We start from the raw sequence: 22,213 nt of genomic DNA on the forward strand, positions 1-22,213 counted from the left end.
CCAACAGTGTAGTATGTTGAACTGGACCATCCAACAGTGTAGTATGTTGAACTGGACCATCCAACAGTGTAGTATGTTGAACTGGACCTTCCAACAGTATAGTATGTTGAACTGGACTGTCCAACAGTATAGTATGTTGAACTGGACCCTCCAACAGTGTAGTATGTTGAACTGGACCCTCCAACAGTGTAGTATGTTGAACTGGACCCTCCAACAGTGTAGTATGTTGAACTGGACCCTCCAACAGTGTAGTATGTTGAACTGGACCATCCAACAGTGTAGTATGTTGAACTGGACCCTCCAACTGTGTACCATAGTAGTATGTTGAACTGGACAATCCAACAGTATAGTATGTTGAACTGGACCCTCCAACAGTATAGTATGTTAAACTGGACCCTCCAACAGTGTAGTATGTTGAACTGGACCCTCCAACAGTGTAGTATGTTGAACTGGACCCTCCAACAGTGTAGTATGTTGAACTGGACCATCCAACAGTGTAGTATGTTGAACTGGACCCTCGAACAGTGTAGTATGTTGTACTGGACCATCCAACAGAGTAGTATGTTGAACTGGACCCTCCAACTGTGTACCATAGTAGTATGTTGAACTGGACAATCCAATAGTATAGTATGTTGAACTGGACCCTCCAACAGTATAGTATGTTGAACTGGACCATCCAACAGTGTAGTATGTTGAACTGGACCATCCAACAGTGTAGTATGTTGAACTCTCTGCAAACTGGAAACAATTTATCCGGAGGCTGCATTCATTGTAGCTGGGGATTTTAACAAGGCTAATCTGAAAACAAGACTCCCCAAATTTTATCAGCATATCGATTGCGCAACCAGGGGAGGAAAGACCTTGGACCATTGTTACTCTAACTTCCGCGACGCATATAAGGCCCTGCCCCGCCCCCCTTTCGGAAAAGCTGACCACGACTCCATTTTGTTGATCCCTGCCTACAGACAGAAACTAAAACAAGAGGCTCCCACGCTGAGGTCTGTCCAACGCTGGTCCGACCAAGCTGACTCCACACTCCAAGACTGCTTCCATCACGTGGACTGGGAGATGTTTCGTATTGCGTCAGATAACAACATTGACGAATACGCTGATTCGGTGTGCGAGTTCATTAGAACGTGCGTTGAAGATGTCGTTCCCATAGCAACGATTAAAACATTCCCTAACCAGAAACCGTGGATTGATGGCAGCATTCGTGTGAAACTGAAAGCGCGAACCACTGCTTTTAATCAGGGCAAGGTGTCTGGTAACATGACCGAATACAAACAGTGCAGCTATTCCCTCCGCAAGGCTATCAAACAAGCTAAGCGCCAGTACAGAGACAAAGTAGAATCTCAATTCAACGGCTCAGACACAAGAGGCATGTGGCAGGGTCTACAGTCAATCACGGACTACAGGAAGAAACCCAGCCCAGTCACGGACCAGGATGTCTTGCTCCCAGGCAGACTAAATAACTTTTTTGCCTGCTTTGAGGACAATACAGTGCCACTGACACGGCCTGCAACGAAAACATGCGGTCTCTCCTTCACTGCAGCCGAGGTGAGTAAGACATTTAAACGTGTTAACCCTCGCAAGGCTGCAGGCCCAGATGGCATCCCCAGCCGCGCCCTCAGAGCATGCGCAGACCAGCTGGCCGGTGTGTTTACGGACATATTCAATCAATCGCTATACCAGTCTGCTGTTCCCACATGCTTCAAGAGGGCCACCATTATTCCTGTTCCCAAGAAAGCTAAGGTAACTGAGCTAAATGACTACCGCCCCGTAGCACTCACATCCGTCATCATGAAGTGCTTTGAGAGACTAGTCAAGGACCATATCACCTCCACCCTACCTGACACCCTAGACCCACTCCAATTTGCTTACCGCCCAAATAGGTCCACAGTCGATGCAATCTCAACCACACTGCACACTGCCCTAACCCATCTGGACAAGAGGAATACCTATGTGAGAATGCTGTTCATCGACTACAGCTCGGCATTCAACACCATAGTACCCTCCAAGCTCGTCATCAAGCTCGAGACCCTGGGTCTCGACCCCGCCCTGTGCAACTGGGTACTGGACTTCCTGACGGGCCGCCCCCAGGTGGTGAGGGTAGGCAACAACATCTCCTCCCCGCTGATCCTCAACACTGGGGCCCCACAAGGTTGCGTTCTGAGCCCTCTCCTGTACTCCCTGTTCACCCACGACTGCGTGGCCACGCACGCCTCCAACTCAATCATCAAGTTTGCGGACGACACAACAGTGGTAGGCTTGATTACCAACAACGATGAGACGGCCTACAGGGAGGAGGTGAGGGCCCTCGGAGTGTGGTGTCAGGAAAACAACCTCACACTCAACGTCAACAAAACTAAGGAGATGATTGTGGACTTCAGGAAACAGCAGAGGGAACACCCCCCTATCCACATCGATGGAACAGTAGTGGAGAGGGTAGCAAGTTTTAAGTTCCTCGGCATACACATCACAGACAAACTGAATTGGTCCACTCACACAGACAGCATCGTGAAGAAGGCGCAGCAGCGCCTCTTCAACCTCAGGAGGCTGAAGAAATTCGGCTTGTCACCAAAAGCACTCACAAACTTCTACAGATGCACAATCGAGAGCATCCTGGCGGGCTGTATCACCGCCTGGTATGGCAACTGCACCGCCCTCAACCGTAAGGCTCTCCAGAGGGTAGTGAGGTCTGCACAACGCATCACCGGGGGCAAACTACCTGCCCTCCAGGACACCTACACCAACCGATGTCACAGGAAGGCCATAAAGATCATCAAGGACATCAACCACCCGAGCCACTGCCTGTTCACCCCGCTATCATCCAGAAGGCGAGGTCAGTACAGGTGCATCAAAGCTGGGACCGAGAGACTGAAAAACAGCTTCTATCTCAAGGCCATCAGACTGTTAAACAGCCACCACTAACACTGAGTGGCTGCTGCCAACACACTGACACTGACTCAACTCCAGCCACTTTAATAATGGGAATTGATGGGAAATGATGTAAATATATCACTAGCCACTTTAAACAATGCTACCTTATATAAATGTTACTTACCCTACATTATTCATCTCATATGCATACGTATATACTGTACTCTATATCATCGACGGTATCCTTATGTAATACATGTATCACTAGCCACTTTATACTATACTATGCCACTTTGTTTACATACTCATCTCATTTGTACATACTGTACCCGATACCATCTACTGTATCTTGCCTATGCTGCTCTGTACCATCACTAATTCATATATCCTTATGTACATATTCTTTATCCCCTTACACTGTGTACAAGACAGTAGTTTTGGAATTGTTAGTTAGATTACTTGTTATTACTGCATTGTCGGAACTAGAGGCACAAGCATTTCGCTACACTCGCATTAACATCTGCTAACCATGTGTATGTGACAAATAAAATTTGATTTGATTTGATTTGATTTGATTTGATTTGAACTGGACCCTCCAACAGTATAGTATGTTGAACTGGACCATCCAACAGTATAGTATGTTGAACTGGACCATCCAACAGAGTAGTATGTTGAACTGGACCCTCCAACAGTGTAGTATGTTGAACTGGACCCTCCAACAGAGTAGTATGTTGAACTGGATCCTCCAACAGTATAGTATGTTGCACTGGACCATCCAACAGAGTAGTATGTTGAACTGGACCCTCCAACTGTGTACCATAGTAGTATGTTGAACTGGACAATCCAATAGTATAGTATGTTGAACTGGACCCTCCAACAGTATAGTATGTTAAACTGGACCCTCCAACAGTGTAGTATGTTAAACTGGACCCTCCAACAGTGTAGTATGTTGAACTGGACCATCCAACAGTGTAGTATGTTGAACTGGACCATCCAACAGTGTAGTATGTTGAACTGGACCATCCAACAGTGTAGTATGTTGAACTGGACCCTCCAACAGTGTAGTATGTTGAACTGGACCATCCAACAGTGTAGTATGTTGAACTGGACCCTCCAACAGTGTAGTATGTTGAACTGGACCATCCAACAGTGTAGTATGTTGAACTGGACCCTCCAACAGTGTAGTATGTTGAACTGGACCCTCCAACAGTATAGTATGTTGTACTGGACCATCCAACAGAGTAGTATGTTGAACTGGACCCTCCAACTGTGTACCATAGTAGTATGTTGAACTGGACAATCCAATAGTATAGTATGTTGAACTGGACCCTCCAACAGTATAGTATGTTGAACTGGACCATCCAACAGTGTAGTATGTTGAACTGGACCCTCCAACAGTGTAGTATGTTGAACTGGACCATCCAACAGTGTAGTATGTTGAACTGGACCCTCCAACAGTGTAGTATGTTGAACTGGACCCTCCAACAGTATAGTATGTTGAACTGGACCCTCCAACAGTATAGTATGTTGAACTGGACCATCCAACAGTATAGTATGTTGAACTGGACCATCCAACAGTGTAGTATGTTGAACTGGACCCTCCAACAGTGTAGTATGTTGAACTGGACCCTCCAACAGTATAGTATGTTGAACTGGACCATCCAACAGTGTAGTATGTTGAACTGGACCATCCAACAGTGTAGTATGTTGAACTGGACCATCCAACAGTGTAGTATGTTGAACTGGACCCTCCAACAGTGTAGTATGTTGAACTGGACCCTCCAACAGAGTAGTATGTTGAACTGGATCCTCCAACAGTATAGTATGTTGCACTGGACCATCCAACAGAGTAGTATGTTGAACTGGACCCTCCAACTGTGTACCATAGTAGTATGTTGAACTGGACAATCCAATAGTATAGTATGTTGAACTGGACCCTCCAACAGTATAGTATGTTAAACTGGACCCTCCAACAGTGTAGTATGTTAAACTGGACCCTCCAACAGTGTAGTATGTTGAACTGGACCATCCAACAGTGTAGTATGTTGAACTGGACCATCCAACAGTGTAGTATGTTGAACTGGACCATCCAACAGTGTAGTATGTTGAACTGGACCCTCCAACAGTGTAGTATGTTGAACTGGACCATCCAACAGTGTAGTATGTTGAACTGGACCCTCCAACAGTGTAGTATGTTGAACTGGACCCTCCAACAGTGTAGTATGTTGAACTGGACCCTCCAACAGTATAGTATGTTGTACTGGACCATCCAACAGAGTAGTATGTTGAACTGGACCCTCCAACTGTGTACCATAGTAGTATGTTGAACTGGACAATCCAATAGTATAGTATGTTGAACTGGACCCTCCAACAGTATAGTATGTTGAACTGGACCATCCAACAGTGTAGTATGTTGAACTGGACCCTCCAACAGTGTAGTATGTTGAACTGGACCATCCAACAGTGTAGTATGTTGAACTGGACCCTCCAACAGTGTAGTATGTTGAACTGGACCCTCCAACAGTATAGTATGTTGAACTGGACCATCCAACAGTGTAGTATGTTGAACTGGACCATCCAACAGTGTAGTATGTTGAACTGGACCCTCCAACAGTGTAGTATGTTGAACTGAACCCTCCAACAGTGTAGTATGTTGAACTGGACCCTCCAACAGTGTAGTATGTTGAACTGGACCCTCCAACAGTGTAGTATGTTGAACTGGACCATCCAACAGTGTAGTATGTTGAACTGGACCCTCCAACAGTGTAGTATGTTGAACTGGACCCTCCAACAGTATAGTATGTTGAACTGGACCCTCCAACAGTATAGTATGTTGTACTGGACCATCCAACAGAGTAGTATGTTGAACTGGACCCTCCAACTGTGTACCATAGTAGTATGTTGAACTGGATAATCCAACAGTATAGTATGTTGAACTGGACCATCCAACAGTGTAGTATGTTGAACTGGACCATCCAACAGTGTAGTATGTTGAACTGGACCATCCAACAGTGTAGTATGTTGAACTGGACCCTCCAACAGTGTAGTATGTTGAACTGGACCCTCCAACAGTGTAGTATGTTGAACTGGACCCTCCAACAGTATAGTATGTTGCACTGGACCATCCAACAGAGTAGTATGTTGAACTGGACCCTCCAACTGTGTACCATAGTAGTATGTTGAACTGGACAATCCAATAGTATAGTATGTTGAACTGGACCCTCCAACAGTATAGTATGTTAAACTGGACCCTCCAACAGTGTAGTATGTTGAACTGGACCATCCAACAGTGTAGTATGTTGAACTGGACCATCCAACAGTGTAGTATGTTGAACTGGACCCTCCAACAGTATAGTATGTTGAACTGGACCATCCAACAGTGTAGTATGTTGAACTGGACCATCCAACAGTGTAGTATGTTGAACTGGACCCTCCAACAGTGTAGTATGTTGAACTGGACCCTCCAACAGTATAGTATGTTGTACTGGACCATCCAACAGAGTAGTATGTTGAACTGGACCCTCCAACTGTGTACCATAGTAGTATGTTGAACTGGACAATCCAATAGTATAGTATGTTGAACTGGACCCTCCAACAGTATAGTATGTTGAACTGGACCATCCAACAGTGTAGTATGTTGAACTGGACCCTCCAACAGTGTAGTATGTTGAACTGGACCATCCAACAGTGTAGTATGTTGAACTGGACCCTCCAACAGTGTAGTATGTTGAACTGGACCCTCCAACAGTATAGTATGTTGAACTGGACCATCCAACAGTGTAGTATGTTGAACTGGACCCTCCAACAGTGTAGTATGTTGAACTGGACCCTCCAACAGTGTAGTATGTTGAACTGAACCCTCCAACAGTGTAGTATGTTGAACTGGACCCTCCAACAGTGTAGTATGTTGAACTGGACCCTCCAACAGTGTAGTATGTTGAACTGGACCATCCAACAGTGTAGTATGTTGAACTGGACCCTCCAACAGTGTAGTATGTTGAACTGGACCCTCCAACAGTATAGTATGTTGAACTGGACCCTCCAACAGTATAGTATGTTGTACTGGACCATCCAACAGAGTAGTATGTTGAACTGGACCCTCCAACTGTGTACCATAGTAGTATGTTGAACTGGATAATCCAACAGTATAGTATGTTGAACTGGACCATCCAACAGTGTAGTATGTTGAACTGGACCATCCAACAGTGTAGTATGTTGAACTGGACCATCCAACAGTGTAGTATGTTGAACTGGACCCTCCAACAGTGTAGTATGTTGAACTGGACCCTCCAACAGTGTAGTATGTTGAACTGGACCCTCCAACAGTATAGTATGTTGCACTGGACCATCCAACAGAGTAGTATGTTGAACTGGACCCTCCAACTGTGTACCATAGTAGTATGTTGAACTGGACAATCCAATAGTATAGTATGTTGAACTGGACCCTCCAACAGTATAGTATGTTAAACTGGACCCTCCAACAGTGTAGTATGTTGAACTGGACCATCCAACAGTGTAGTATGTTGAAATGGACCATCCAACAGTGTAGTATGTTGAACTGGACCCTCCAACAGTATAGTATGTTGAACTGGACCATCCAACAGTATAGTATGTTGAACTGGACCATCCAACAGTGTAGTATGTTGAACTGGACCCTCCAACAGTATAGTATGTTGAACTGGACCATCCAACAGTGTAGTATGTTGAACTGGACCATCCAACAGTGTAGTATGTTGAACTGGACAATCCAACAGTGTAGTATGTTGAACTGGACCCTCCAACAGTGTAGTATGTTGAACTGGACCCTCCAACAGTGTAATATGTTGAACTGGACCCTCCAACAGTGTAGTATGTTGAACTGGACCCTCCAACAGTGTAGTATGTTGAACTGGACCCTCCAACATTGTAGTATGTTGAACTGGACCATCCAACAGTGTAGTATGTTGAACTGGACCCTCCAACAGTGTAGTATGTTGAACTGGACCCTCCAACAGTATAGTATGTTGTACCGGACCCTCCAACAGTATATTATGTTGTACTGGACCATCCAACAGAGTAGTATGTTGAACTGGACCCTCCAACTGTGTACCATAGTAGTATGTTGAACTGGACAATCCAACAGTATAGTATGTTGAACTGGACCCTCCAACAGTATAGTATGTTAAACTGGACCCTCCAACAGTGTAGTATGTTGAACTGGACCCTCCAACAGTATAGTATGTTGAACTGGACCCTCCAACAGTGTAGTATGTTGAACTGGACCCTCCAACAGTATAGTATGTTGAACTGGACCATCCAACAGTGTAGTATGTTGAACTGGACCATCCAACAGTGTAGTATGTTGAACTGGACCCTCCAACAGTATAGTATGTTGCACTGGACCATCCAACAGTGTAGTATGTTGAACTGGACCCTCCACCAGTATAGTATGTTGTACTGGACCATCCAACAGAGTAGTATGTTGAACTGGACCCTCCAACTGTGTACCATAGTAGTATGTTGAACTGGACAATCCAATAGTATAGTATGTTGAACTGGACCCTCCAACAGTATAGTATGTTGAACTGGACCATCCAACAGTGTAGTATGTTGAACTGGACCCTCCAACAGTGTAGTATGTTGAACTGGACCATCCAACAGTGTAGTATGTTGAACTGGACCATCCAACAGTGTAGTATGTTGAACTGGACCCTCCAACAGTATAGTATGTTGAACTGGACCATCCAACAGTATAGTATGTTGAACTGGACCATCCAACAGTGTAGTATGTTGAACTGGACCCTCCAACAGTGTAGTATGTTGAACTGGACCCTCCAACAGTATAGTATGTTGAACTGGACCATCCAACAGTGTAGTATGTTGAACTGGACCATCCAACAGTGTAGTATGTTGAACTGGACCATCCAACAGTGTAGTATGTTGAACTGGACCCTCCAACAGTGTAGTATGTTGAACTGGACCCTCCAACAGTGTAGTATGTTGATCTGGACCCTCCAACAGTGTAGTATGTTGAACTGGACCCTCCAACAGTGTAGTATGTTGAACTGGACCCTCCAACAGTGTAGTATGTTGAACTGGACCATCCAACAGTGTAGTATCTTGAACTGGACCCTCCAACAGTATAGTATGTTGTACTGGACCCTCCAACAGTATAGTATGTTGTACTGGACCATCCAACAGAGTAGTATGTTGAACTGGACCCTCCAACTGTGTACCATAGTATTATGTTGAACTGGACCCTCCAACAGTATAGTATGTTGTACTGGACCATCCAACAGAGTAGTATGTTGAACTGGACCCTCCAACTGTGTACCATAGTAGTATGTTGAACTGGACAATCCAATACTATAGTATGTTGAACTGGAAGCTCCAACAGTATAGTATGTTGAACTGGACCATCCAACAGTGTAGTATGTTGAACTGGACCCTCCAACAGTGTAGTATGTTGAACTGGACCATCCAACAGTGTAGTATGTTGAACTGGACCATCCAACAGTGTAGTATGTTGAACTGGACCCTCCAACAGTATAGTATGTTGAACTGGACCATCCAACAGTATAGTATGTTGAACTGGACCATCCAACAGTGTAGTATGTTGAACTGGACCCTCCAACAGTGTAGTATGTTGAACTGGACCCTCCAACAGCATAGTATGTTGAACTGGATCATCCAACAGTGTAGTATGTTGAACTGGACCATCCAACAGTGTAGTATGTTGAACTGGACCATCCAACAGTGTAGTATGTTGAACTGGACCCTCCAACAGTATAGTATGTTGAACTGGACCATCCAACAGTGTAGTATGTTGAACTGGACCATCCAACAGTGTAGTATGTTGAACTGGACCCTCCAACAGTGTAGTATGTTGAACTGGACCCTCCAACAGTGTAGTATGTTGAACTGGACCCTCCAACAGTGTAGTATGTTGAACTGGACCATCCAACAGTATAGTATGTTGAACTGGACCATCCAACAGTGTAGTATGTTGAACTGGACCCTCCAACAGTATAGTATGTTGAACTGGACCATCCAACAGTATAGTATGTTGAACTGGACCATCCAACAGTGTAGTATGTTGAACTGGACCCTCCAACAGTGTAGTATGTTGAACTGGACCCTCCAACAGTATAGTATGTTGAACTGGACCATCCAACAGTGTAGTATGTTGAACTGGACCATCCAACAGTGTAGTATGTTGAACTGGACCATCCAACAGTGTAGTATGTTGAACTGGACCCTCCAACAGTATAGTATGTTGAACTGGACCATCCAACAGTGTAGTATGTTGAACTGGACCATCCAACAGTGTAGTATGTTGAACTGGACCCTCCAACAGTGTAGTATGTTGAACTGGACCCTCCAACAGTGTAGTATGTTAAACTGGACCCTCCAACAGTGTAGTATGTTGAACTGGACCCTCCAACAGTGTAGTATGTTGAACTGGACCCTCCAACAGTGTAGTATGTTGAACTGGACCATCCAACAGTGTAGTATGTTGAACTGGACCCTCAGACAGTGTAGTATGTTGAACTGGACCCTCCAACAGTATAGTATGTTGAACTGGACCCTCCAACAGTATAGTATGTTGTACTGGACCATCCAACAGAGTAGTATGTTGAACTGGACCCTCCAACTGTGTACCATAGTAGTATGTTGAACTGGACAATCCAACAGTATAGTATGTTGAACTGGACCATCCAACAGTGTAGTATGTTGAACTGGACCATCCAACAGTGTAGTATGTTGAACTGGACCATCCAACAGTGTAGTATGTTGAACTGGACCCTACAACAGTGTAGTATGTTGAACTGGACCCTCCAACAGTGTAGTATGTTGAACTGGACCCTCCAACAGTATAGTATGTTGCACTGGACCATCCAACAGAGTAGTATGTTGAACTGGACCCTCCAACTGTGTACCATAGTAGTATGTTGAACTGGACAATCCAATAGTATAGTATGTTGAACTGGACCCTCCAACAGTATAGTATGTTGAACTGGACCATCCAACAGTGTAGTATGTTGAACTGGACCATCCAACAGTGTAGTATGTTGAACTGGACCCTAAACAGTATAGTATGTTGAACTGGACCATCCAACAGTGTAGTATGTTGAACTGGACCATCCAACAGTGTAGTATGTTGAACTGGACCCTCCAACAGTGTAGTATGTTGAACTGGACCCTCCAACAGTATAGTATGTTGAACTGGACCATCCAACAGTGTAGTATGTTGAACTGGACCATCCAACAGTGTAGTATGTTGAACTGGACCATCCAACAGTGTAGTATGTTGAACTGGACCCTCCAACAGTATAGTATGTTGAAATGGACCCTCCAACAGTGTAGTATGTTGAACTGGACCATCCAACAGTGTAGTATGTTGAACTGGACCCTCCAACAGTGTAGTATGTTGAACTGGACCATCCAACAGTATAGTATGTTGTACTGGACCCTCCAACAGTATAGTATGTTGTACTGGACCATCCAACAGAGTAGTATGTTGAACTGGACCCTCCAACTGTGTACCATAGTAGTATGTTGAACTGGACCCTCCAACAGTATAGTATGTTGTACTGGACCCTCCAACAGTATAGTATGTTGTACTGGACCATCCAACAGAGTAGTATGTTGAACTGGACCCTCCAACTGTGTACCATAGTAGTATGTTGAACTGGACAATCCAATAGTATAGTATGTTGAACTGGACCCTCCAACAGTATAGTATGTTGTACTGGACCATCCAACAGAGTAGTATGTTGAACTGGACCCTCCAACTGTGTACCATAGTAGTATGTTGAACTGGACAATCCAACAGTATAGTATGTTGAACTGGACCCTCCAACAGTATAGTATGTTAAACTGGACCCTCCAACAGTGTAGTATGTTGAACTGGACCCTCCAACAGTATAGTATGTTGAACTGGACCCTCCAACAGTATAGTATGTTAAACTGGACCCTCCAACAGTGTAGTATGTTGAACTGGACCCTCCAACAGTATAGTATGTTGTACTGGACCATCCAACAGAGTAGTATGTTGAACTGGACCCTCCAACTGTGTACCATAGTAGTATGTTGAACTGGACAATCCAATAGTATAGTATGTTGAACTGGACCCTCCAACAGCATAGTATGTTAAACTGGACCCTCCAACAGTGTAGTATGTTGAACTGGACCCTCCAACAGTATAGTATGTTGAACTGGACCCTCCAACAGTATAGTATGTTAAACTGGACCCTCCAACAGTGTAGTATGTTGAAATGGATCTTCCAACAGTATAGTATGTTGAACTGGACCCTCCAACTGTGTACCATAGTAGTATGTTGAACTGGACAATCCAATAGTATAGTATGTTGAACTGGACCCTCCAACAGTATAGTATGTTAAACTGGACCCTCCAACAGTGTAGTATGTTGAACTGGACCCTCCAACTGTGTACCAGAGTAGTATGTTGAACTGGACCCTCCAACTGTGTACCATAGTAGTATGTTGAACTGGACCATCCAACAGTGTAGTATGTTGAACTGGACCATCCAACAGTGTAGTATGTTGAATTGGACCATCCAACAGTGTAGTATGTTGAACTGGACCATCCAACAGTGTAGTATGTTGAACTGGACCCTCCAACAGTGTAGTATGTTGAACTGGACCCTCCAACAGTGTAGTATGTTGAACTGGACCCTCCAACAGTGTAGTATGTTGAACTGGACCATCCAACAGTGTAGTATGTTGAACTGGACCCTCCAACAGTATAGTATGTTGAACTGGACCATCCAACAGTGTAGTATGTTGAACTGGACCATCCAACAGTGTAGTATGTTGAACTGGACCATCCAACAGTGTAGTATGTTGAACTGGACCCTCCAACAGAATACCTCTAGAGACTCTGTGGAAACGTATGGTCTCAACACACCCAAACAAATATACATGCGAACACACAAAGCTGCACATCCACCCACCCAACCAGCCAACCCACCCACCCAGCCAACCCACCCATACACCCACGCACCCAGCCAACCCACCCATACACCCAGTCAACCCACCCAGCCAACCCACCCATACACCCACCCACCCAGTCAACCCACCCAGCCATACACCCACCCACCCAGTCAACCAACCCAGTCAACCAACCCAGCCAACCCACCCAGCCAACCCACCCAGCCAACCCACCCACCCAGCCAACCCAGCCCTACCTGCATACGTAGTCGTTCCTACAGATGCGCAGTGCAGCCAGACAGTTGCGTTTGTCTTGGTCCTCGTAGGAGCAGGCTGGTATGATGGTCTGTCTCCGTCTCTCAGCGCACGCCATGTCTGGACAGGGTTAGACTGGGTTAGTTACACACTCACCCACCCACTACACTCAAACACACACACCCACACACTACACTTACACTTACACTCACACACCCACACACTACACTTACACTCACACACCACACTTACACTCAAACACACACACCCACACACTACACTTACACTCACACACCCACACACTACACTTACACTCACACACCCACTACACACACTATACACACCCACACACTACACTACACACACTATACACACCCACACCCACACTACACACACTATACACACCCACACCCACACACTATACACACCCACACACACACACACCCACACACTATACACACCCACACTACACACTACCCCCCTCTCCTACCTGTGCAGGGGCAGAACAGCAGCTGGTGGGTGTAGTCAGGCGGGACCCGGTCGAAGAACTTCCTGAGAGCCTTGTTACACCTGGCTCTGTTACAGGGGCCTGAGCGGGCCGACGGCTGGATGCAGGCCGAGACGTATTCCGTACGGAGCTTCTGACAGGTCTCGTCCACGTTACACGCCTTCGCCGCGTCCAGACAACGGTTCAACGTCGTTATGCCCACCTCATCTGCTGGAAACAAAACAAGGCATAGCACTTTGTGACATCGGATTATGTAAAAACAGCTTCATTATAAATAATAACTATAAATACATTTTAAAAATACATTTGATTGAGTAAATGTTGACTTTAAGTCTGGTCCCTAACCCTGTCCCCTATGTAGTGGTCCCTAACCCTGTCCCCTATGTAGTGGTCCCTAACCCTGTCCCCTATGTAGTGGTCCCTAACCCTGTCCCCTATGAAGTGGTCCCTAACCCTGTCCCCTATGTAGTGGTCCCTAACCCTGTCCCCTATGTAGTGGTCCCTAACCCTGTCCCCTATGTAGGGATCCCTAAACCTGACCAGGACCCATACAGAGTGTCTTCTGACCAGGACCCAAACAGAGTGTCTTCTGACCAGGACCCAAACAGAGTGTCTTCTGACCAGGACCCAAACAGAGTGTCTTCTGACCAGGACCCAAACAGGATGTCTGTCCCAATGATTAATAAGACTAATTGAAGTTTTTAGTGATAAGCCTCCTGCATCTGGAAATTAAATGAAAAGGATTCATTCTTTGTAAATTAAAAAGCAATCTCAAATAAGTCTTATCTGTAGAAGTTACTAAATATAACATGAATCAAGTGTTGGATGTGTCTGTTCTGTCTGGACACTGAGTTTAATTAGCCCTCATCGTTTAATATCATATTTTGGAGGGTTAATGCAGAGCTGTGTGTGTGTGTGTGTGTGTGTGTGTGTGTGTGTGTGTGTGTGTGTGTGTGTGTGTGCGTGTGTGCGTGCGTGTATATATATATATATTGAGGGTGAATGAAGAGCAGAGAGCCAGCTCCTCCATTTCTATCCCTTCACAACACCAAATGAAGCCTTCTGACTAACCCATCTATGTGATTCCTGACTAACCCATCTATGTGATTCCTGACTAACCCATCTATGTGATTCCTGACTAACCCATCTACGTGATTCCTGACTAACCCATCTACGTGATTCCGGACTAACCCATCTATGTGATTCCTGACTAACCCATCTACGTGATTCCTGACTAACCCACCTACGTGATTCCTGACTAACCCATCTATGTGATTCCTGACTAACCCATCTATGTGATTCCTGACTAACCCATCTATGTGATTCCTGACTAACCCATCTATGTGATTCCTGACTAACCCATCTATGTGATTCCTGACTAACCCATCTATGTGATTCCTGACTAACCCATCTACGTGATTCCTAACTAACCCATCTATGTGATTCCTGACTAACCCATCTATGTGATTCCTGACTAACCCATCTACGTGATTCCTGACTAACCCACCTACGTGATTCCTGACTAACCCATCTATGTGATTCCTGACTAACCCATCTATGTGCAGGAGTACCAGGCAATAACATGGCTATATACAGAGGTACCAGTACTGAGTCGATGTGCAGGGGTACCAGGCAATAACATGGCTATATACAGAGGTACCAGTACTGAGTCAATGTGCAGGAGTACCAGGCAATAACATGGCTATATACAGAGGTACCAGTACTGAGTCAATGTGCAGAGTACCAGGTAATAACATGGCTATATACAGAGGTACCAGTACTGAGTCGATGTGCAGGAGTACCAGGCAATAACATGGCTATATACAGAGGTACCAGTACTGAGTCGATGTGCAGGGCTATGAGGTCATTGAGGTAGATATGTAGACATAACTAGGAATACAGTGAGAGATAAACAGTGGCAGCAGTGTATGTGATGAGTCAACGCAGGTAGTCTGGGTAGCTATTTGGTTATCTGGTTGACATTAGAACAGATAAATCAGTCATTCTGACTGCTCAGGATTTTTCAGATTTAAAAGAAAATCTGCCTGACTACGTATTGGATAAGCCTACAAGGCAGGGAGGGATGTGTTTTCTGTTTGTCCAGATTGACATAGTCTATTTATTGTGTTGTTGAAAACACAAACCATGATATTGAAGTGGCCGAAGTCCGTATGCTTTATTTATTGGTTGTGTGTTGCATTGGCACAGAAACCTGTTGCTGAAAAATTAATTGCATGTATTTTATATAATTATATAAATATGGCATCAAAATGTTGAGAATGATCATAGTTTAATGAAACAGGCACGAAGAGTGAGTTTATCTGTGGTGGTCGGTGAACACCTCCAACCCCTAAAGACGAACAATGGGTACATATTGAAGATGTACATGCTCGTCCCCAGAATCTTTTCACATGACGATCTTCAAAGGATAAGCAAGGAAAATTAATTAGCTTTTCACAATTCACAGATAAATTGGTCCACATGGGAAAACTAAAGGCATAGAAACCGCAAATGGTAATAGGAAATACATGTATTTCCATGGCAGAAATATAAAGTAATTTTGGACTGACCAAATACATGCAACTTAAAAGTGACATATCATGAGACAGGTTAGTCTAGTTGGTCCCAGGGAAGACACACAGACAGGTTAGTCTAGTTGGTCCCAGGGAAGACAAACAGACAGGTTTGTCTAGTTGGTCCCAGGGAAGACACACAGACAGGTTAGTCTAGTTGGTCCCAGGGTAGACACACAGACAGGTTAGTCTAGTTGGTCCCAGGGTAGACACACAGACAGGTTAGTCTAGTTGGACCCAGGGTAGACACACAGACAGGTTAGTCTAGTTGGTCCCAGGGAAGACACACAGACAGGTTAGTCTAGTTGGTCCCAGGGAAGACAAACAGACAGGTTAGTCTAGTTGGTCCCAGGGTAGACACACAGACAGGTTAGTCTAGTTGGTCCCAGGGTAGACACACAGACAGGTTAGTCTAGTTGGTCCCAGGGTAGACACACAGACAGGTTACGAGAGTTGTCCGCAGGCCCCATCTATCTACTCCCAGGGTAAACACTCACCTGCAGCCATGTAGGCCAGGACTATAGCTGCCCCCCTCTATCTACCCCCAGGGTAAACACTCCCCTGCAGTGATAGAGGCACAGGACTATAGCTGCCCCCCTCTATCTACCCCCAGGGTAAATACTCACCTGCAGTGAAAGAGGCACAGGACTATAGCTGCCCCCCTCTATCTACCCCCAGGGTAAACACTCACCTGCAGTGATAGAGGCACAGGACTATAGCTGCCCCCCTCTATCTACCCCCAGGGTAAACACTCCCCTGCAGTGATAGAGGCACAGGACTATAGCTGCCCCCCTCTATCTACCCCCAGGGTAAACACTCCCCTGCAGTGATAGAGGCACAGGACTATAGCTGCCCCCCTCTATCTACCCCCAGGGTAAACACTCCCCTGCAGTGATAGAGGCACAGGACTATAGCTGCCCCCCTCTATCTACCCCCAGGGTAAATACTCACCTGCAGTGATAGAGGCACAGGACTATAGCTGCCCCCCTCTATCTACCCCCAGGGTAAACACTCCCCTGCAGTGATAGAGGCACAGGACTATAGCTGTCCCCCTCTATCTACCCCCAGGGTAAACACTCACCCGCAGCCATGTAGGCCAGGACTATAGCTGCCCCCCTCTATCTACCCCCAGGGTAAACACTCACCTGCAGTGATAGAGGCACATGACTATAGCTGCCCCCCTCTATCTACCCCCAGGGTAAACACTCACCTGCAGTGATAGAGGCACAGGACTATAGCTGCCCCCCTCTATCTACCCCCAGGGTAAACACTCACCTGCAGTGATAGAGGCACATGACTATAGCTGCCCCCCTCTATCTACCCCCAGGGGAAACACTCCCCTGCAGTGATAGAGGCACATGACTATAGCTGCCCCCCTCTATCTACCCCCAGGGTAAACACTCACCTGCAGTGATAGAGGCACAGGACTATAGCTGCCCCCCTCTATCTACCCCCAGGGTAAACACTCACCTGCAGTGATAGAGGCACATGACTATAGCTGCCCCCCTCTATCTACCCCCAGGGGAAACACTCCCCTGCAGTGATAGAGGCACAGGACTATAGCTGCCCCCCTCTATCTACCCCCAGGGTAAATACTCACCTGCAGTGATAGAGGCACAGGACTATAGCTGCCCCCCTCTATCTACCCCCAGGGTAAACACTCCCCTGCAGTGATAGAGGCACAGGACTATAGCTGTCCCCCTCTATCTACCCCCAGGGTAAACACTCCCCTGCAGTGATAGAGGCACAGGACTATAGCTGCCCCCCTCTATCTACCCCCAGGGTAAACACTCACCTGCAGTGATAGAGGCACAGGACTATAGCTGCCCCCCTCTATCTACCCCCAGGGTAAACACTCACCCGCAGCCATGTAGGCCAGGACTATAGCTGCCCCCCTCTATCTACCCCCAGGGTAAACACTCACCTGCAGTGATAGAGGCACAGGACTATAGCTGCCCCCCTCTATCTACCCCCAGGGTAAACACTCACCTGCAGTGATAGAGGCACATGACTATAGCTGCCCCCCTCTATCTACCCCCAGGGTAAACACTCACCTGCAGTGATAGAGGCACAGGACTATAGCTGCCCCCCTCTATCTACCCCCAGGGTAAACACTCACCTGCAGTGATAGAGGCACATGACTATAGCTGCCCCCCTCTATCTACCCCCAGGGGAAACACTCACCTGCAGCCATGTAGGCCAGGCGTACGTAGTCGAAGCCCCTCTCCTCTGGTTCGTACGGGTAACTCTCCACCAGACTCAGTCCTGCAGACAGACACACGTCAATGTTTTCAGGAATCACCCAATAAATGTTTAGGAATTGAAGTAGGTGGACATACAGTCGAGCTGACAAAGTAGTTACAGACTAGGGTTCCTGATCTTTGAACACTGACATCTTCCCTGGCCTTTCCTGTGGTCTCACTATGCAGGCTCCAATAGATACTGAGACAGTTCGTCTCTCCCTGTCCCTCTCTCTCTATCAACCTGTCCCATTCTCTCCTTGTCCTCTCTCTCTCTCTCTCTCTCTCGCTGTCCCTCTCTCTCTCAACCTGTCCCTTTCTCTCCTTGTCCTCTCTCTCCCTCTCCCTGTCCTCTCTCTCTCCCTGTCCACTCTCAATCTCCCTGTCCCACTCTCTTTCAACCGGTCCCATTATCTCCTTGTCTTCTCTCTCCCTCTACCTGTCCTCTCTCTCTCCCTGTCCTCTCTCTCTCGCTCCTTGTCCTCTATCTCTCCCTGACTAGGTGTTATATAGACTGGTACTATAGATTAGGACTAGGTGTTATAATCTCACCATGTAGGACAGACTGGTACTATAGATTAGGACTAGGTGTTATATAGACTGGTACTAGAGATTAGGGCTAGGTGTTATATAGACTGGTAATATAAATTAGGGCTAGGTGTTATATAGACTGGTACTATAGATTAGGGCTAGGTGTTATATAGACTGGTACTATAGATTAGGGCTAGGTGTTATATAGACTGGTACTATAGATTAGGGCTAGGTGTTATATAGACTGGTACTATAGATTAGGACTAGGTGTTATATAGACTGGTACTATAGATTAGGGCTAGGTGTTATATAGACTGGTACTATAGATTCGGGCTAGGTGTTATATAGACTGGTACTATAGATTAGGGTGAGGTGTTATATAGACTGGTACTATAGATTAGGGCTAGGTGTTATATAGACTGGTAATATAAATTAGGGCTAGGTGTTATATAGACTGGTACTATAGATTAGGGCTAGGTGTTATATAGACTGGTACTATAGATTAGGGCTAGGTGTTATATAGACTGGTACTATAGATTAGGGCTAGGTGTTATATAGACTGGTACTATAGATTAGGACTAGGTGTTATATAGACTGGTACTATAGATTAGGGCTAGGTGTTATATAGACTGGTACTATAGATTCGGGCTAGGTGTTATATAGACTGGTACTATAGATTAGGGTGAGGTGTTATATAGACTGGTACTATAGATTAGGGCTAGGTGTTATATAGACTGGTACTATAGATTAGGACTAGGTGTTATATAGACTGGTACTATAGATTAGGGCTAGGTGTTATATAGACTGGTACTATAGATTAGGGCTAGGTGTTATATAGACTGGTACTATAGATTAGGGTGAGGTGTTATATAGACTGGTACTATAGATTAGGACTAGGTGTTATAATCTCAACATGTAGGACAGACTGTTACTATAGATTAGGACTAGGTGTTATATAGACTGGAACTATAGATTAGGGTTAGGTGTTATATAGACTGGTACTATAGATTAGGGCTAGGTGTTATATAGACTGGTACTATAGATTAGGGCTAGGTGTTATATAGACTGGTACTATAGATTAGGACTAGGTGTTATATAGACTGGTACTATAGATTAAGACTAGGTGTTATATAGACTGGTACTAGAGATTAGGGCTAGGTGTTATATAGACTGGTACTATAGATTAGGGCTAGGTGTTATATAGACTGGTACTATAGATTAGGGTTAGGTGTTATAATCTCACCATGTAGAACAGACCGGTATTATAGATTAGAGCTAGGTGTTAAACAGACTGGTACTATAGATTAGGGCTAGGTTTTATATAGACTGGTACTATAGATTAGGGCTTGGTGTTATATAGACTGGTACTATAGATTAGGGCTAGGTGTTATATAGACTGGTACTATAGATTAGGGCTTGGTGTTATAATCTCACCATGTAGAACAGACCGGTATTATAGATTAGAGCTAGGTGTTAAACAGACTGGTACTATAGATTAGGGCTAGGTTTTATATAGACTGGTACTATAGATTAGGGCTTGGTGTTATAATCTCACCATGTAGGACAGACCGGTACTATAGATTAGGGTTAGGTGTTATATAGACTGGTACTATAGATTAGGGTTAGGTGTCATATAGACTGGTACTATATATTAGGACTAGGTGTTATATAGACTGGTACTATAGATTAGGGTTAGGTGTTATAATCTCACCATGTAGGACAGACCGGTACTATAGATTAGGGCTAGGTGTTATATAGACTGGTACTAGAGATTAGGACTAGGTGTTATATAGACTGGTACTATAGATTAGGGCTAGGTGTTAAACAGACTGGTACTATAGATTAGGGCTAGGTGTTATATAGACTGGTACTATAGATTAGAGCTAGGTGTTAAACAGACTGGTACTATAGATTAGGGCTAGGTGTTATATAGACTGGTATTATAGATTAGGGCTAGGTGTTATATAGACTGGTACTATAGATCAGGGTTAGGTGTTATATAGACTGGTACTATAGATTAGGACTAGGTGTTATATAGACTGGTACTATAGATTAGGGTTAGGTGTTATATAGACTGGTACTATAGATTAGGGCTAGGTGTTATATAGACTGGTACTATAGATTAGGGTTAGGTTTTATAATCTCACCATGTAGGACAGACCGGTACTATAAATTAGGGCTAGGTGTTATATAGACTGGTACTATAGATTAGGGCTAGGTGTTATATAGACTGGTACTATAGATTAGGGCTAGGTGTTATATAGACTGGTACTATAGATTAGGGTTAGGTGTTATAATCTCACCATGTAGGACAGACTGGTGCTATAGATTAGGGCTAGGTGTTAAACAGACTGGTAATATAGATTAGGGTTAGGTGTTATTGTCTCACCATGCAGGACAGACTGGTGCTATAGATTAGGGCTAGGTGTTAAACAGACTGGTAATATAGATTAGGAATAGGTGTTATATAGACTGGTACTATAGAGTATGGCTAGGTGTTAAACAGACTGGTAATATAGATTAGGGTTAGGTGTTATTGTCTCACCATGCAGGACAGACTGGTGCAGGCTCCAATAGATACTGAGGCAGTTCTTCTCTCTCTTCATGCCTCGTTTACACTGGCAGCCGTGCAGCGGGGAGGACAGCAGGGCCGTGACTGCGTTCTCACACTGGTTCCTGGCCCCAGGGCCCAGCTTCACACTGCCGTCCCCCGCCACACACTGTCGCAACGTCCGCAGACGAGGGCTGCACCCATCATCACTGGAGCAGGTGTCCCCAGCCTGTAGACAGTCTCTGTCCCTGACCGCAGACACAAATAGGGGGAGCCCTGGGGAAAATAGAAACAGCAGTGGTTAGAGGTCAGGGGTTAGAGTTAGAGGTCAGGGTTAGGGGTTAGGGTTAGAGATCAGGGATTATGGTTAGAGGTTCGATTTAGAGGTCAGGGGTTAGAGTTAGAGGTCAGGGTTAGGGTTAGAGATCAGGGATTATGGTTAGAGGTCAGGGGTTAGGGTTAGAGGTTCGATTTAGAGGTCAGGGGTTAGAGTTAGAGGTCAGGGTTAGGGTTAGAGATCAGGGATTATGGTTAGAGGTCAGGGGTTAGAGGTCAGGGGTTATGGTTAGAGGTAAGGGATTAGAGGTCAGGGGTTAGGGTTAGAGGTCAGGGATTAGAGGTAAGGGGTTAGGGATGAGGGGTTAGGGTTAGAGGTCAGGGGTTAGAGGTCAGGGGTTGGGGTTAGAGGTCAGGGGTTATGGTTAGAGTTCAGGGGTTAGAGGTCAGAGGTTAGAGGTCAGGG

The 22,213-nt window shown here is 45.4% G+C and overlaps 1 protein-coding gene across 1 annotated transcript in view; it reads right to left on the reverse strand.

The window, feature by feature from the left end:
- The window catches only part of LOC110514564 (GDNF family receptor alpha-4-like), a 155,698-nt gene that overhangs the window by 99,087 nt on the left and 34,398 nt on the right, over positions 1-22,213 (reverse strand). The window contains exons 2-5 of the mRNA XM_036953844.1: positions 21,466-21,747; positions 18,334-18,414; positions 13,559-13,786; positions 13,071-13,188 (exon numbers count right to left, since the gene is read on the reverse strand). Coding sequence (XP_036809739.1) covers positions 13,071-13,188; positions 13,559-13,786; positions 18,334-18,414; positions 21,466-21,747 — 709 coding nt within the window. The remainder of the gene's footprint in view (positions 1-13,070; positions 13,189-13,558; positions 13,787-18,333; positions 18,415-21,465; positions 21,748-22,213) is intronic.

This window comes from Oncorhynchus mykiss, chromosome 19 (assembly GCF_013265735.2).
Source record: "Oncorhynchus mykiss isolate Arlee chromosome 19, USDA_OmykA_1.1, whole genome shotgun sequence".
In the NCBI taxonomy this organism is placed as follows: domain Eukaryota; kingdom Metazoa; phylum Chordata; class Actinopteri; order Salmoniformes; family Salmonidae; genus Oncorhynchus; species Oncorhynchus mykiss.